At 40.9% G+C, this 18,578-nt stretch overlaps 1 protein-coding gene across 1 annotated transcript in view; it reads right to left on the reverse strand.

Moving 5' to 3' along the window:
- The window catches only part of Msrb3 (methionine sulfoxide reductase B3), a 125,178-nt gene that overhangs the window by 41,416 nt on the left and 65,184 nt on the right, over positions 1-18,578 (reverse strand). The window contains exon 5 of the mRNA XM_052753467.1: positions 10,546-10,574. Coding sequence (XP_052609427.1) covers positions 10,546-10,574 — 29 coding nt within the window. The remainder of the gene's footprint in view (positions 1-10,545; positions 10,575-18,578) is intronic.

The following is an 18,578-nucleotide window of genomic DNA, read 5'->3' on the forward strand; positions in this document are numbered from 1 at the left end:
GGTAAACTGTAGCCTCACATTTGAGAGGCTGAGGCAAGAAGACAGCCAACTGCAGACCATCCTGAGCTACACTGAAACCCGTATAAAACAAGGCAAACCTAAAAGAGTACTTTTAAAACATGAAAAAGAGTGTTTTAATATAAGAGACAAAAACAAGGTATAGCTTTGTTTATATATGCTTTTTCTTTAATGAATAAACCCTTTTCATATTGAAACAAGCTGCCAAACTCTTAATCTTACAACAAGAAACATGTCACACCAGAGTTTCGAGGTGCCACGGGATGATGTAATGTATTTCTGCCCAGGAATGAACAAGATGTGTCAAAGATATGAATGTCCCAAGAATGTTCTTTGTGCTATTTCCTAAAGAAAGTGGCCATAGTCAGTGATTGCTTTGGACAATGGTTTCCACTATAAGGCAAGTACTTGCACTACCAACAAAAACTACAGGGACCTGTATTTTAAGAGAATTCAAAGAACAAGTGGCAATTATTTCTATGGAACCAATTCTGTCTCAACTACTTCTTTATAACATATCCTGTGTAAAGAACCTTTTCAGCAAGTAATTTCATACTGGTAGGATAATCCATATGTAGAAAATAAGAATCCACGTCACTTTCAAAATGTATTCCTGAACAGCCTACCAAATCTAAATACTTTCTGAATTAGAAAAATGTCAAAAAAAAAACATGTACATCCATGAAAGGAATTGTATTATGTATGAGCAGGAAATACAAATAAATGGATTAGATATTTTTACCATACTAACTCAAAGTCTTTAGATTTATTTAGTGCATGATACTGTAAATTGTGAAATCAAACAACTTAAGCTCTAACCCAAGTCTATCACTAGTTGATTGACTCTGCAATAAATAATCAACTACCTGGGCAAACAATATATGATCTATTCAAATTAAATATGCAAGTAATTTTTTTTTTTGGTTTTTCGAGACAGGGTTTCTCTGTGTAGCTTTGTGCTTTTCCTGGAACTCACTTTGTAGACCATGCTGGCCTCCAACTCACAGAGATCCGCCTGCCTCTGCCTCCCAAGTGCTGGGATTAAAGGCGTGTGCCACCACCGCCCAGCTCGCCAGTAATTATTAAAAACTTAGTACATATTAAGTCAACATTACCAAACGCTATTGTTATCTACAGAGTTGGGCCCAAATTTTTTTCTTTACCCTGTGGCCTGTAATAAAATCTCAATACCACCTGGACCTTTCAACAAAATTTCCTGGTTCTGGTGCATGATTTACTTATTTATCCTGAAATATACTTGGTGCTGTGTCTCTGCACTTGGCCCTAAATGGCTATTTAAAATGTTCTTTCTATTCTTAACAACCCCAATTCTTGAAGACCTTCCACACTCTAAAGTAACTCCTTTCTAAAGATTCTCCCAGAATTCCATTGTGAAAACCAATCATGTTGCCTTGAACCTATAGATACCATTTCTTCAATAAGATTATAAGGTTCATTGAAGGTAAGAAATGTCATATGTCTTCCTCCATGTCTTATATGTTGTAGTGATTTGAAAGAAAATGGCCCCCTGAAGAGAGTGGCACTATTAGGAGGTGAGGCCATGTTGGAGTAGGGTTGGTCTTGTTGGAGGAAGTGTGTCACTGTGGAGGCAGATTTTGAGGTCTCATACATGCTCAAGATACCACCCAGTGTCTCAGTTCACTTCCTGTTGCCTGTAAGATGTACAGCTCTGAGCTACCTCTCCAGCACTGTGTCTGCCTGCATGCTACCATGTCCCACCATGATGATAATGGATTGAATCTCTGACCTGTAAGCGAGCCACCCCAATTAAATGTTTTCCTTTATAAGAGTTGTCGTGGAGAGTGCTCTTCACAGCAAGAGAAACTAAGATAGTGCTGGGACTGGGGTATTGCTATGATTGGCCAGACCATGTTTTTGTTTGGAATAATATGGACCTTGGGAGTTTCAGTTAGGAATGCAGTAGAATGCTTTAAGGGCTGTTTAATGGGCTGTATACCAGTAGAAGCATGGAAGACAGTAGTGCTAACAGTGATTTGAACTGGGCTGGGCTGGCTGGCTCAAGAGGTTTCAGAGGAGAAGAATTTTAGAATTTTAGTGTCTATGTTGCCTAGAAATCGTTCTTGTGATAATTTGGTGAAGAATGTGGCTGCTTTTTGCCCTTGTCCAAAAAATTCACCTGAGGCTAAAGTGAAGAGTTTTGGATTAATTCTGTTGGCAGAGGTATAGATTCTGCTGTGTGGTTATTGGTGTTAACACTTATGAAGATGTATAATAGAAAGAAGCAAGCTGAGTAAGGAAAAATATTTGAGGAGAAAAGGAGCACCAGAAAGTAGAATGGAGCTAAGTCCTGTGTTCAAGGAGATAAACAGATTAAGAAACGGAATAAAGGGAGTGGTGACCTCAGGGCAAGATCCCACCCAACTAAGTTTCCAACTTCTAAAAGGAATTAAAGAAAAGTTTAGAGCTGGGTGTGGTGGGGCACACCTTTAATCCCAGCACTCACAAGGCAAAGGCAGGCAGATCTCTGAGTTTGAGGCCAGCCTGGTCTACAGAGCAAGTTCACAGACAGCCAAGCTTAGGTAGTGAAGTTAACCATCAAAATCAGAAAGCCGGTGAAGATGTAATTGAACGAGGGGCCCATGTTCCAGCCCCCAGCGAGCATCAGAACTTGGCAGCTGAGGTCACATGGTTCTGACTTTAGAGTCAAGGATAGAAGGAAGGCATTATGGAATATCCCTTCGAGACTAAGGAAAACCACTGAGGCCAGGCATACATCAGGAATGTACCTGAATAGAGGCCTAGAGAGGCCACTGTGTGAAGCTATGAAGGTGAAGCCTCAATTGCCCTTGGAACCCCAAGATGTTGGAGATGCCAGAGTCATGGTATTCCTGTTGAGGAGAGCTGCTAACAGGGAGTGGAACCAGCACAAGAGAAAGAAATGTGGTGCAGTCAACAAAGATGAATGGAGTTAGAGATCTGGAGAGCGTTTTGACCTCAGACATGGAGATGCAGAGTCTGGAGTTTGCCCGGCTGGTTTTCGGTTTTGCTTTGGTCCAGCATTTCCTCACTATGCTCCTTTTCCTACATTTTGAAATGGTAATGTTTATCCTGTGCCGTTATGTGTTCAAAGTATGTGATCTGCTTTTTTTTTTTTTTTTTTTCTTTTTGGTTTTTCGAGACAGGGTTTCTCTGTGTAGCTTTGCGCCTTTCCTGGAACTCACTTGGTAGCCCAGGCTGGCCTCGAACTCACAGAGATCCACCTGGCTCTGCCTCCCAAGTGTTGGGATTAAAGGCGTGTGCCACCACCGCCCGGCGTGATCTGCTTTTTGATTTTGATTTTACAAGTGATTACAGTTAAGAGATTGCATGAATCTCAGAAGAAACTTGGACCATTAAATAAGTTTGAGATTGTTATAGACTATGGAACTTTTGAAGTTGGGCTGAATGCATTTTTGTATTATGGTATGACTACAAGCTTTTGGGGACCAGGGAATGTGGTGGTTTAGAAAAAAAAAAAATGGTCTCCCAAAGGGAGTGGCACTATAAGGAGTGACCTTGTTGGAGTAGGTGTGGTCTTGTTGGAGGAAGTGTGTCACTATGGAGGCGGGCTTTGATGTCTTATATGCTCAGGATACTGCCCAGTATCTCAATTCACTTCCTGTTGCCTGTAATATGTAGGAATCTCAGCTCCTTTTCCAGCACCATGTCTGCCTACACGCCACCATGTCCCACCATGATGATAATGGACTGAACCTCTGAACTGTAAGCCACTCCAATTAAATGTTTTCCTTTATAAGAGTTGCCATGGTCATGGTGTCTCTTCACAGCAATAGAAACTCTAAGACACATGTCCAAGAAGAAGTTGGAATAAAAACATCGACATACTGTTCCAATGCTTTGATAGTATTATTCTGGGCCAGAGGACCGAAAACTAACAGATTATAAGCACAACCACATCACTGCCATCCATACTTGGGCCAACAGGTACCCAAACTTACACTATTCAGTCATAACTAATAGTACTTGCAAATACCTATGTGGCTTTAAGTAAGCTGCATAACTTCCTGCAGCTCTTCTTCCTTCACTGATGAGCATGGCCCAATAGAACAGATTTATGAAAATGTTTTTTTTAATGGTAAAGTACTATGCAAATATTTTCATCACTACATGTCATGAATACCACAGCTAAAGTTGGGTTTCCAAATAATGAGAGATAAGAAGGAACTGAATCTATTTCAATAATGCAGTCATCACTCTGACCCTATACATGTTTTTATAAAGAAACTGACTGAAGAGCAGGAGGCGTGCCAGGCAGTGGAAACGCACGCCTTTCATCCCAGCACTCAGGAGGCAGAGGCAGGTGGAGCTGTGTGAGTTCGAGACTAGCTTGGTCTACAAAGTGAGTTCCAGGACAGTCAAGACTACACAGTGAAATTCTGTCTCAAAAAAAAAAAAAATAGTAGGATATGCTCAATGCCATGGGTTGAGTTATGGGACTCTTAGTCATGCCCATTCTTGCACATGCTCTGTGCTGTGTGTCTTATCTACACTCCTCTTACAGAGGAGGAAGAACACTTACACCTGTAATAGCAGTGAGAACATTTTCCTAAACATTAATGTGCCCCAAAGAAAACCAAGACTGCAATGTTTTAAAAGACTAAATAAAATCCTTCTACGAGTCGGCTATAATTTCAAGGGAGGCAATCCATAGCTTTAAAGGATTTAATTCCAAATTTTTAAAAAAAAAAAGATATTGCAAATTTTAAATTTCTGATCTAGTAGCAAACACAAAAGTCAAAAATCCAATTAGAAAGTGCTAGAAACAAGAAAACTTTCCTTCAAAGAAAGCCTCCGCACTCAGCCCGGGCTCGGCTGCTTCCTGCCTTAACTTAGTTTCTGAAAGACAAATGATGATGTGCTATGTTGCTTCTACACAACCAGCAAGGACCTGACTTCTCATGCCAACCTTGAACAGGACATACAAATGAATGAACGCACAGTGCAGAGTTTACAAACACAAATTACTGTTATCTTCTAGTTAATCTCTCGGTGACCATGGGTTGTGCAATGTCGGTCCTTACAGTCCTTACCATCAGGCTGTCCTCAAAAGCTGAGTAGGAAACGCTGAACAATGTAAAGAAAAGTGGATTTGTCTAAACTTCAAATATATTGGCTCAAGCTTAAATACCAGAGCTCCTTAAGTTACCATCTGGATCTCAAATTAGACTTGTCAGCCTTTCTCTGCTAAATAGACAGAGAAATCCAGGGAATTCACACACCGGACCAAGTACAGTAAGATTCTATGAGAGGGGGAATTGTGTCTGCCCTGTTCACAGCTACGACCTCAACACCTGGGTCAGAGCATGCCCAAGAAACGTATGTTGAATGAACGAACTGTTGAATTGCCAGTATTTTTATTTCTATTGAGTGATGCTCAAATGTGGATTTCAATATTCTTACAGAGAGACTCATATTTTATTTCCTTTTCCTCCATTGTCATTAAAATAACAAATTTATTATCACTAAAATGTATTGTCAACGTAGTCATACAAGAACGGAAAATATCTTCCTTAGCCACATCTCTTGAGAAGGGGAAGCGGCCTTATTTGTTGGCAAGTTTCACACTCTAGCTGTGCTGAGATCAAGTTCTCCATCTCCTTTAGCTTCCTGCCTCTCCCGATACTCCACTCTGCATTTCAGCACCTTTGGGCATCAACTGAGTGTATTCTTTGATTGCCTTACCCTGGCGTGGGGATTCCTTTTAACTAGAGATCATAAAAGTGACACTAGCTGCTTTTTGTTCCTTGGACTTCTTTTTCCACCCTTCGGGATAATTATACTCTTTCGTGCCTTTTATTATTGTGTTGCTTTGGACCTGCTAGCCTTCTACACGCCCGCTTCTGCTCTCCGCCCTAAACCATGCTCATTAGGTCTCTTAATCCTCCATAATCTGCTTTCATGAAGTCTTATGCCTTTCAGACGCTGTGTTCTATGCGCCCATTTCCTTACAGCCATTGCTTGTATAAGTATTCTAAGAAGCGCAGAAGCCACAAGCGCCAACCATCGGCTTATTCGTTTTCTATAGAGAACTTCGTTTTGAGTGTTCATGGGCCGTGAGACTATACCTTTTAACTTGGTAGTTCATTTTTTCACCCAAACATTGTCTGAGATGTTTAAAACTGCAGCATAAGCCTATCGGCAGTCTTTAGCAGATAATCACTAATGTGCAAGCATCAGTCTTAGATCGAAAACAACATCCCACTGCCCTGCTGATTAGTAAATCCAAACTATATCTTTGCATTACCCCTAGAATTTAGAAAAGAATAAACCAATATTTTTTTTTCAGTTATTCTGCAGGAGCATGGATGCTACCAATGTCCTACAATCTCACTGAAGACCTGGGTCTTTTCAACCACTCATCCTCATTTTTCTCCATTCCATTCATTGACACTTCTGTGAAGGGGTATATCCAGAATGTCCAAAACAAAACAAAACATAACAAAAACATGTGCTTTCCACTTTATTTCTAACTCTCTGGGAGCCTTTGTATAGAAACACTGTTTTGGTGTGTGAGCTGAAAGAGTTAATGAATTTTCCAAAGGTGCCAAACTTTCCTCCAGCAGAGCTTACACTTCAGCTCTGTCCACGCTGCTTTCTGATCCTCCCCATCCAGATGACAGAAAGCAAAGCCAGAGTTCTTTAATAGGTTTGCATCCACGCACTGACCTCCAGGGCTCTGTTTATACAGCCTATCATGCAGAATGTTCTACAGTTCTCTGCCTTTCAAAAGCATGTTTCTCCGGAGATTTGAGATACGGCTTTCACGTTTGATCACCGTATTAAACTCAATGCTCTGCTTCCTCCAGCGTCAACTAACTTCCCTGCTTGGGTGGTGGGGTGACAGGCCCAGCCTCTTGCTCCTTCTGAACATAAAAGGAAGACTGTTTCACTCTCTTAGTAAGATCTCCAGGTCCGCACGCTCTTAGGCAAGAGACATCAATTAGGAACTCGTGTTAACATCAAAACCTTCAGGTTTCTTTAGAAAGAAGGCCAGCTCACTCTTCTCAACTGGCAAAGCCAAACTTTGGGTCATTGAGTCATAAATCACCAGAACACATTTTTAAATCAGTGTAAAACTCGGCACGTAGAAATCACAGAGAGAAGCAGGATCTCCAATCGTGTCCCGCTTCATCACGAGGACAGGGAGTTTCTGTGAGTCTCAGATCAGAATAAACTCAGTGCCTCTGCTCCAGCTGCAGGGGTTCCTTATTAGATGACTTACCAGAAGCAGAATTTCACTCTCTGCACCTGAGTATGAACACGCAAGTGCCACAACCCTCTGATTCATAATCCGTGTGTGGCCCAAACTTCCACAACAGGTAACAATCCTGAAAACTTAGTTGCCCCCATTCAGGAGGGCAAAACAATCTGCAATTGTCAGATTTTTAAATACCACATAAAATGTACCGTCCCTTAAAATATTGTGAGGAAAAAGCAAAATGAATTGCAAATTATTAATAACAGTAAAATTTAGATGATAGTTATGTGGTGCTCTTTGGGGAATACTATACTCCCTACTTTTAAGTATGGCTGAAATTTTCAGTATAAAAATTTTAATTTTAGGAGCTAGAAAAATGGCTTAGTGGTTAAGAGCGTTTACTGCTCTTGCAGAGGACCCGGGTTTGGTTCCCAGCACCCACACAGCAGGTCTCAACTGCCTGTGACTCAAGCTCTGGGAGATCCATGCCCTCTTCTGGCCTCTACCAGCACTGCACATATATGGTGGACATAATCTCATGCAGGTAGGTACACCTACACATATATTAAATAAATTCTTAATTTTAAAAAATGAATTTAAGAAGCTAAAAAGATGGTTCAGTCAGTAAAATGTTTGCCTTCCAAACATGAAGACTTGAACTTGATCTCCAGAACCCATATATTAGAGGGGGGGAAAAAAAAAAGCTTGGCCTGGTGGCATGTGCTTGTAATCACATCACAGCAGTCTAGACACGGGGAGAGTAGGATCCTTGAAATTTGTTGACATCACTCTAGCTTACTTGACAAGCTCTCAGCTGGAGAATTGAGGCTAGACATCTAGCAAAGATTATCCCCTGGCCTCCATACACACACACACACACACACACACACACACACACACACACACATACACACACACACACACGCACACACACACTTTTAAAAATTAGCAGGAGGTTGTCTGTGGGCTTTATTTTTATTTTAAAAAACTAATAAGCAAAACTTTGTTAGTTTCTTGGTTGATCATTTGATGTGTACTCAACCACTGATTTTTTAACTGTGGGATGGCAATTAAGTCCTTCCTTCCTCCTAAATCTCACTGAACAGCCTGAAACTCAGCTGGACAAACTACAAATGTTGCAGAGTAAGTTCAAGGCCTAAACTGGATACTTTCCTTAACAAATAATATGTGTATATAAGCAAAATATGTATGCATACACATACACATACTTCAAAACCTTTTTCTTTATGGCCAGTTATTGACCATCACATTTAATGTTTATTTTTCCTTCGTAAGAGTGGCACCATTTTTTAGCTAAAGATCTTACTTTGTCAAACTGTGTATAACATTAGACAACTTCTGTATTTGATGAACAATAAAGAATCTGAGCCAAAGTCATACATATGATATCGTATTCACCACAATTTGCATGATGTAAAATACCCACGAATTACCACCACACTTCCTTTGTCTCATTCCTCACTAATGGTGAGCTTTTATTTCCCTCAGAAGAGAAAACAATGACTTATTTCTTAGTTTGAAAACATCTAAATTTACTCCATAGCTGAATGCAAAATCAAAGTACAAACTTTTAATTCGTATTTCCCTTAAGACCTTAGGCATCTCTAATTGTCGTTTTCAAAGATATGCAGATGTTGTCTAAGACAGACATTCAAAAAACACCAGAAATTGAAGAAAAGGGCTGTGGACAGAAGTCTTAAGTCAGGAGAGTGAAATGTGAGCCTGTACAGATGTTATAGCTATTTCCATGATAAACACTAGCCTTCTGTGCATGAATGTAGCAGCATACTTTAATGTGGGTTAAAGATCTTAACATAAATTATTTTTATCTTTGGCAATAGCCTAATATTTCAGTTTTGTGTACTATTTCCAGTTTTCACTTTCAAAATGAACCTAGTGGACTTTTTCATTTTTAAAAGCCCCATTCCAGGTCTTGTACCTTAACACCAGGTTGCCTGATTTTTTTTTTTTAGTGAAGTAAATTATATAATCAATAAGCAACATTTATTATCTTATTCCTTGGTGACTGACAGAGAATTTGTTAAAGCATGTAGTTTCTGGGTGAAAAATTTAATACTTCATCAATTTCTTTATTATTACACATAGAGATTTCAACTATTAAAATGTTTTCACCCTGTTTGGGTCAATAAAAGAATCCCAGAGTTGTCATTTCATCGTTAGTCTCCATATTGTTACCATTTTGTGTTTGATTTTTTATTTTAAACCAAAAATGTCTACCTGTAACATCACGTGACCAGAAGCCCAGAACACTCTGATTAGAAAGAGTGGTGGAATCCTGGTATTTAAATTAGATGAATTTGTTAGGTCAGATCTACGGACTTCATCAGCTGAGACAAGAGTCCCTCCAAACTAGAGAAACTCATAAAATTGTACCACACAAGGACAACCAGGCCCATCAGAAAGAAAAGCAAGCTAACTCTGTGATACCATGATCTAGAGGAATTTACAGCCACTGGTTTCTCTGTGCTCAACGGGCAAGCACATTGAGACTAAGATGCAGTGAAACTCATGAGTAAGAGTGTGACTTTTAAATCCAACACCTTATGTAATCCCTCCCACCCCCGGCAAATTATTGTCTCCTAGGATTGGAAACTAATGTTGATGTATTAGCAATCCATCAAAGGACATAATTCCTCAGTGCCCAACGTGAGACAATTTTTGCATATCTAATTGTAAACACAACCAGGATCTCTGCAGCACACAAATCTCAGCAAGGGGTAAAAGTTACAGCCAATCCCAAGGATTATGCAACTTCATCCATGCTTAATGACAAGAAAACATGTAATGTGACTGATAATGCCGCTGTATGACACAAAACAATAGCTAAGGTGATTTTAATTTTCTATCAGCCCCCCAATGAAACATTGAAAAGCCTACATCACAGATGAATTTCCATCTCTAGTGTATCTGCCCCCCAAATGATTTATAGAGACTCTGCAAATATTTAAGATGCTTTGTGTATTTACAAAGTAACATTCTGCTGTGAGCAGCAAGCATATACTGCAATTACCCCTGCAGACACAGAGCATTTCATGCTTATTTTAAAATTATGAAAGATCCTAAAGTGAACTTCTCAAATTATGATTTGAAGCATTCCATAGCCCTTCTTTGAGGTGGGGCTCATGTTTTGAAAAGAGATTGCTCAGTCATTTAAAATCAAAATGGTTCTTGATGTATTGACTTACTTTTTCAGAGAATAACGTAAAAAAAAACACTCAGAAATAGCATTATTAATATAAACGTACCTGAACCAGAGTCAAATTTGGTTTCTGATCTGCAAAGGAAAAAAAGAAATTAATATAAAAATTTTGAAAGGTCTGAGGTGGGGAGGTACGGTAATTATAGATTTCTACATAATGGTCAAGAAATAAAATCATTTCCTTTAATGTAAAGCTATATTTATGTCAACCATTTCAATTGAATGCAATATATTAATTCAGATTACATAATAAGAAAAAAAATAACTTTCAAAGTTAGCTTTTCCGAAAAGGGGTCTTCTTTTTCAAAATACCCAATCTTTCTTTACAGATAAACTTTCTTCAATAGTACTGTGGAACGATAAAAAAAAAAAAAATCCAATCCATAATTATGCCTTTTCCTTTATTATGAAAGATTTTCAATTACTTAACACCAAGTAGGTCCTTAGCACACAGTGAATGAACTTGGTAACCCCATACACTTAATAAGGAGGAGGAAGAAAACGGTGCCTTGTGGGAACATTATGTTTCAGATACAGGTTAACACGGGCTGTAAATCCAGAAGCCTTTGAAGCCGTTGGTCTGGCTGTGGGAAACTGCTGTTGGTAATTACTCTCAAGATGCCGCCGATGCGCTGTCAAGCAGAATTAACCCCGTGGCTGGGCCGATCCACACAGGCCACTCTAAGACCGCATTGTCTGTATCTAGCTCACAAACCAATTAGTGGGCATGCTCAGTTGGATTTATATCACACATTAACCATCAACGGCATATATGTTCACAGCTGCCGCAGCAAGATACAAGAACCAAACAGCAGGAGTCCTGTTAGGGATGTTACGTGGACAGAGGAGATTTTTTTCCCCTCTGTGGAAAATGCAGTTAACTAACTGGGAAAGAAGAGCTCTTTGAAATTATGCCAGAGTACCAAAGCATTTTAGGAGAGGCTCTCCTCACTTAAGCTAGCCTCCAGAGAACCCATCAAAGAAGAGGGGAAAATAAGGGGCTTCTTTGGTCACAAAAATTCATCTTCTCAAGTGCTCTCAAATTTCCCCTTATTTCTAAACAGAATCAACAACTTTTCATATACATATTATATATAAGTATATATGGGTATACAACACAGCTAGAAGTATGTATGTATGTATGTATGTATGTATGTATGTATGTACACATGTATGTATGTATGTAACCACAGACCTGGTTTTGTGGGGGATTTCTCTGTGTAGTGCTATGAATTGAATCTAGGGGCTCATGCATGCTGGGCAAGCACTCTGCCCCTTAACTCTACCCCTAGTTCAGCCAATCATAGGTTTTAGCAAACAAATCTATGATGTAGATTTCCCAATTTCCTTCCCAGACCTAAGCCTCATCTCTGTTCTTCTCTTCTGCGCCCTCCCATTCCCAATGCAAATTCACGTCACTCTTTGAGATCAATGATTCTGGAAAGCCTTGCTTCATGATTACACCATCCTCAAGGACAACCCAAAGTCTCTAGTATGTTTCTCTACTGGCTTCCTTACCTACTCCCTCCCTAGACCTCAGCTAGGCGGTATTAACCTTTGTAACCAGGGCATCCAAATATACCTGGTGTACATAATCAGATGTCTCTCAAGAGAAACTACAACAACAAAGGTCTTGATAAAACATACATTTTGAGATATAAAAATTATGTCAAAAAACCTTCCAAGAATCTTACCTTGTCCTGAGACAGCTGGTCAGTGTGATATATACATATAGATAGATAGATAGATATAGATATAGATATATATGGGTGTGTGTGTGTGTATATATATATATATATATATATATATACCCATAAAATGTACAGAAAACATTTCCACAAACCAATTACCACCCCCCACCCCGTCATCAATTAAAAAGTAGAAAACATTTTCATAATCCTCAGACATAGTATTAAACATTAAAAAAATACATTGTGAATAATTAAAACATGATCATAAAATTAATATGGTCAGATTTGGGGTTAGGGGAAATTGGCCCTATGTCATGTGTTCTTTCGAACTCCTATGAGATTTTATGTGCTCACACAGTCAGAGACACGAAGTCTGTTGTGTCCTACTGTATCATAGCATTTGCTACCATAATCTGTTCATAGAAGCTCTTTGAGAACATGCATAAAATAAAATACAGACAGGAACAAGCAATCCACAGGGGGAAAAAAAGAATGTGTAACATACAGACATGGGCAGCAGAAGGAGATCAGGGCGTTCAGTCACCATTCTAAGCATTCCTGGCAGGCTTAGTTCTAGTAGCTATACTAGATACTGTGGTGATAGATTATGTACCCTAATAAACTTGCCTGAGGATCAGAGGACAAAGCCAGCTACTAGATTATACATAGAGGTCAAGCAGTGGTGGCACACACCTTTAATCCTATCACTCAGGAGGCAGACATCCATGTGGATCTCTCTGAGTTCAAAGCCACACTGGAAACAGAGCCAGGCAGTGGTGGCACACACCTTTAATCCCAGGAAGTGATGTCTGGGCGGAGAGAGGTATATAAGGCTTGAGGAAACAGGAACTAAAGCAGTTCAGTTGAGACCCTTTCGGGTGAGGACTCAGAGGCTTTCAGTCTGAGGATTCATGGAAACAGGATCAGCTGAGGAGTTGGTGAGGTGAGGTGGGCTGTGGCTTGCTCTGCTTCTCTGATCTTTCAAGCTTGCACCCCAATATCTGGCTCTGGGTTTTTTATTAATAAGACCATCTAAGATTTGAACAAGATACCAGAATACAAAAAAAGCACAAAACAGGACACGAAATGGATAAAATCATGGTGGTTCCAAAGATACCCATTCTATTCCTAGACTACAGTCAAAATGATTTCATTGGTTCCTTCAGTAATCCCCAAAGGAAGGTGTTGGGAGCTATCCTCGCTTTCCAACATGCATTCCCCCTTTTTCCTTTTCCAAAGTTTTAAGCAGGCACATGGCCGCATAGGTGAGATAATATTTCCACACCTCTATTTAGCACCTCTCTCGTGGCTCATTGCAACCATGTGACCTAATTATCTTGCACCAGGCTCCATCTCTTAAAGACCCAACACCTGGACACATCACACTGGGGACCCATGTTCCAGCTCATGCACTTTTGGTGGGCGTACTGCATCCACAGGCAAATCACAGAAAGTCTTACACTGGCGTTGACAAATGTCCAAGTGTGAAAACAAAGATCCTTTGAATGGGAAGCCAGAGAGGTTGACACTAAGAAACTCAGTTTTCATTCAAATTTTTTTAAATAATTTAAATATATAACATATACATTCTTTTTATAGCAAAATGGCAGCTTTTCAAGAGAGGGTAGATTTGGCCAGCGGTTAGAGTTGTATGCTCCTGGAGGAATAGAAACTATCATTTTCTATTTCCACAGAACATTCTATGTAAGTCAAAATGAAAAGAATTGAAGCGGAGGATATACAGTCTGATACAGCAGAGAATACTTGCCCAGCGTGAGTAGACCTGGATCTGATCCCTAACACTGGATTGGACTGGTGGCGGCGGCACAAGACTTGGGAGGTTGAAGCAGGAGGATTAGGAAGTGAAGGCCTTTCTCAGCTATACCGCAAGTTCTAGGCCACCCTGAATTGCATGAAACCCTGACAGTACAGAATAAGAGGAAGGAGGAAGGGGAAAGGTTGGGGAAGATGAGGAGAAAACTACATTGTTTCAGGGCAGAAATTATAACATTTCAGGGCCCTACCTACTAATCTCAGAATTTCTTTCTGCCCCCACAAGCCACGCAAAGGCTTTTCTTAGAATAGATAAGCGTAGTGAGCATCCATGTGTTTTTTCAAGCAGTGTAACTACAGTACACTTCTTCTATTTGAGATATTCCCATTCTCTCTGCTACCTAATCCCAGAAATGTTCTGCACATATCAACTTCATAATTAGTTTTCTGAAAAAAAAAAATTACCAGACCAGGCTAATTCTTTGGCTCCATAGCACTACCATGCCTTCCTATGCCTATAACGTATCTGTTCAAAGGAAGTTTTCTTATACTGCATCTTAGTGGTTTTTCAAAATACTTATTAATTACATATTACTTGTGAATACACGTAGGCTTCAGTGTGGCATTTCCACATTGTTTTGTAAGGATGCCCAGAGTTCAACAATGGCAGCAGACACTATTAACTGCCTACCCGACAGCTAGTCTGTCTCCTCCCCAGTAACTGAACAGCAGTTCCTGAAAGGGGCTAAGACATGCCCACTGCAGTGCTGATTTCTGCGCATGCTCTGATGACCGGTTCAAGGACAGCCCCTTAGCCCAGCTGAGTCCTGAAAGGTAAAGTCTGTGGGTGAGTGTTCACGGAAAGGTCGTTCTTCATTTAAGAGAGAGAGGTTATTGAGAGGGAAGGCCCTTCTCAGGCTCTCCCCACCTTTCCTGCCTTCAAAGTGGCTGTGTGCAGACGCCAGTGGGAATGGCCAGTGTCTTGCAGCCCCCAGGGAAAGGCCCAGGACAATCACAGAAAAGCATCTGGGCGCCTCAGTGTCACTCAGGCCGGCTCAGCTAATGCCTAGATGCATTAACCTTGCTTTTATTTGGGGATTTCTATCCAAAACCAAATACATTCTGTTTCTTTTAAATCTGAGCATTAAGAGATTATTCCTCATCGATCCCTGTGTTTGAAAATTTTTGGCAATAATGCTACAAGATATAGACAAGACGCAAACCACACAAACACAAACCACGGTCAGCTTAAATGTTTAGATACACATAGGCTATCACAACCCAAACCCAAGAAAATGCTAAAATGTCTATTGGCTGTATAGTTTTTTTTTAATCAATCACAAATGCTCGGAAATTTTTAAATCAAAATAATCATTAGTAAAAGAGCAGCAAGAACTGAGCCAAGCCATGGTGAAAACAAGATACACTTGGAACCACTGTGATGAATTATGCAGTTAACACAACGTATTGCATTGTTTATCTTCCACTTCCTTATGAAAATCAGATTTGCGGTTACTTGGTTAGGAAATATTGCTGAATGGAAACGTGCTAAAGTCTTAAAATTTTGCAAATACTAGACCCTCTGCATCTATGTTATGGTTATGCAGCATGGTGTTCTTGTGGGACTCCTAACAGTGGGAGTGGGGGTGTCTCTCGTTCTTCCACCTAATCTTGGGACCCTCTTTCTCCTATGTTGCCTCATGCAGCCTTGATAGGAGGGTTTGTGCCTGGTCTTATTGTCACTCACCATGCTGCGTCTGGTTGACATCCCTGGGTGGCCTGCTCTTTTCTGAAGGGAACCAGAGGAGGAGTCAATCTGGGGGAAAGGGGAAGTTGGGAGGGCTGGAGGGAGGGGAAACTGTGGTCGGGATGTAATGTATGAGAGAAGAATAAATTAAAAAAAATTGACAATATTAAAAACAAATCACGTTCAAAAGATAAGCCTAAATTCATTACAAAACATTAATATCTGGGGAAACAAATTGAGACATCAAAAATGACAAGAAGGCAAGAAACAAAACCTGCATAAAACCTGCTAGGAACTGCATGCCCTGGGAACATCTCATGGGTGTTTAGTGAGCTCGAGGGATAGAGATGCCAACAGACCCTCCTTTCACACGGAGGGAGACGTGTAAAGGAGACAGCCTGAAGCCAAACCCCAATGACCCTGGACACATTCATTCATGACCACTCCAGGGTTGTCTTACTGCCCATAGAATGGGCTGAGAAACTTACTTTTAAAAACTTTTGCATAGATTAAGATGATCCTAAAAGAGCTGATGTTGGGTCCTGGTATGTATGAGAAGTCAAAGAAAAGCTTTCTAAGCAATAATACTATGCAGAATTAACCTATGACAACAAGCTCAATTAGCAATATTTCATCTAAATAAGAACAGCATTGTACTATTAAAAAAGAACTATTGGTCTGGTTAAGATCTTACAGGGGTGCAGTGTGAAATGATACGGGAAAGACAAAAAAAAAGAACAGAATAAAAATAACCGGAAATGGAGTTGTTTAAGAGAACAGACGGAGAGGATGGCTCTACGTTACTTGGTTTTCTGACAAAACCCTCGACGGAAGCGACTCGAGGGAGGAAAGGGTTAATTCAGGTCACACTTAAGGAGATCCCTACTGATGGAGGCCGGGGCCACCATGTCCGAGTCAGTGGGAGCTTTCAACGTGACGGTTCACGTCTTAGCGGATCAGGAAGCGGATAGTTTGAGCCAGGCACAGGTCTAGCCTGTCCCAGGGACCTACAATAGTCAGGCAGGCCCCGCCTCTCAAAGTCCCGCACCATCCGCTGGAGAGCAAGAGCTCAAACACACGACCCCGCGGAGGGCATTTAATATTTAAACTATAACATTCTGCTCCTGTCCCCAGAGGCTATCTCACAATGCAAGATGCATCCAGTCCAGGCTCCCTCGTTTTAACAGTCCTACCACTGTTCACAGCCCCAAAGTCCATTGTCCTTTCTGAAACTGTAGGCGAACACTTAGCTGTGAGTCTCCGTAAAATAACAATATTTAAAGGTACGTATTTCTAATATCCATTGGCACATTCCCACCCCAAAAGGGAGGAATGGGGCATAGCAAGGAAGCCCAGGACCAAAACAAGAGTGAGAACCCGACAGGACAAACTCTAAACTCTGCAGCTCCGTCTGTGTTCAGCATCTTGGCAGCATCATCTGAGTGCTAGTATTTAGGGCAGCCTTGCCCCCCCAGGGCCCCTCTGGTGAGCCTGCAGCTTTCCTTTGCAGACTCTGTATATTCCTGGCATCTCCAGCATCCTGGGCTCTCCACTGCACCTTGAGCTCCATCCTCACAGCATTACCAGGCCTGCTCAGGGGCAGCACATAGAGAATTCAACCTTGCTACACATTGTCTGCACTCACAGGCTGTGGGGGGGACCAGCCCCCATCATTAGTTACCCCAGGAACTCCTTGAGGATTGAAGGATACGAGACTTGGTTAGAAGTAAGGAGAGAGAAACAGAGAAGAAAAAACAGGATAGACTCGAGTGGGCCTGGATCCTTATCCACCAGCCCAGAACTTTATTCCAAAGGTCTATTTATAACAATGCCAAGGGATGGAGCAAAAGATCTCCCCCTTGCTAGTTACAGTCACCTGGTACCCAGGCTCGTGGTCCAATCAACTTCTTACGCAGTCCCGCTGGACACAGCCACTAGGAAACCTAGTGGGCTCCAACAATAGGCTTTTCTTGTGACCTTAGTACAAGGCCCCAGGACCCTGTCAGTGCTGTATTCTAAATGCCTGCCAAATCGGTGCCATGTAGATGGCAAGTCCTGCTGCCAGCTCGAGATGTAATGGCACCCTTGAGCCACAGCGGCAGCAGCCTCCAAGTGCCTACACGGCTGAAGCTAGGGAAACACTCCTAGGTGGCTCTGGACAAGTAAAGCACCCTGGTTCTTTCTTTTCCATAAAATGTAAGATTGACCTGTAAGATTGACCTCTAGACAAGCCTACAGGGCATTTTCTGTATTAGTGATTGATGTGGGAGTGAAGCAAAGAGGTGGAATGTCTCTTCACCATCACTGGAAGACCTGGTCCAGTGCACTGGACTACCAGTTCCAAAGGCCTGCGTCAATGACCCCAGAAGTCATCAACTTCTCCAGCTCACGTCAAGCTTTTAAAAAGCAGAGTTGGGTTTGAAAATGCATGTTTGTAAGTTCTCCAAGTAATCCTGAGACCTTCTAACTGAACTGGCATTCCTTTAACATGAAGAAAACCTCTCCTATTTACATTTGCAAAGCTTCTTGCCTTCCTAAGTATTCCAACTTGTTTATTTTACTAATTTTCAAAGTAACATTTTGACCAGTGGGGAACTAAAGAAGGTCCCCTCACACTGTATGAAATTTCACATGGAAAATATTTTCCATATCACTGTAATAAAGTTATCTTTGTGGGAAGTACTGAACTAAACAGTAAGGAAGTAGAAATGTGTTGAGAAATATATACATACACACACACACACACACACACACGTTTGTGTGTGTGTGTGTGTGTGTGTGTGTGTACCACTGTGTGTATACCACTGTCTTAGTGAACTTATTAAAACTACTGTCTTATTGTATAGCTATTGTCTCTGAGAACCTGAG

This window comes from Peromyscus californicus, unplaced genomic scaffold, assembly GCF_007827085.1.
Source record: "Peromyscus californicus insignis strain IS unplaced genomic scaffold, ASM782708v3 Scaffold_24__1_contigs__length_46423439, whole genome shotgun sequence".
Taxonomy (NCBI): Eukaryota; Metazoa; Chordata; class Mammalia; order Rodentia; family Cricetidae; genus Peromyscus; species Peromyscus californicus.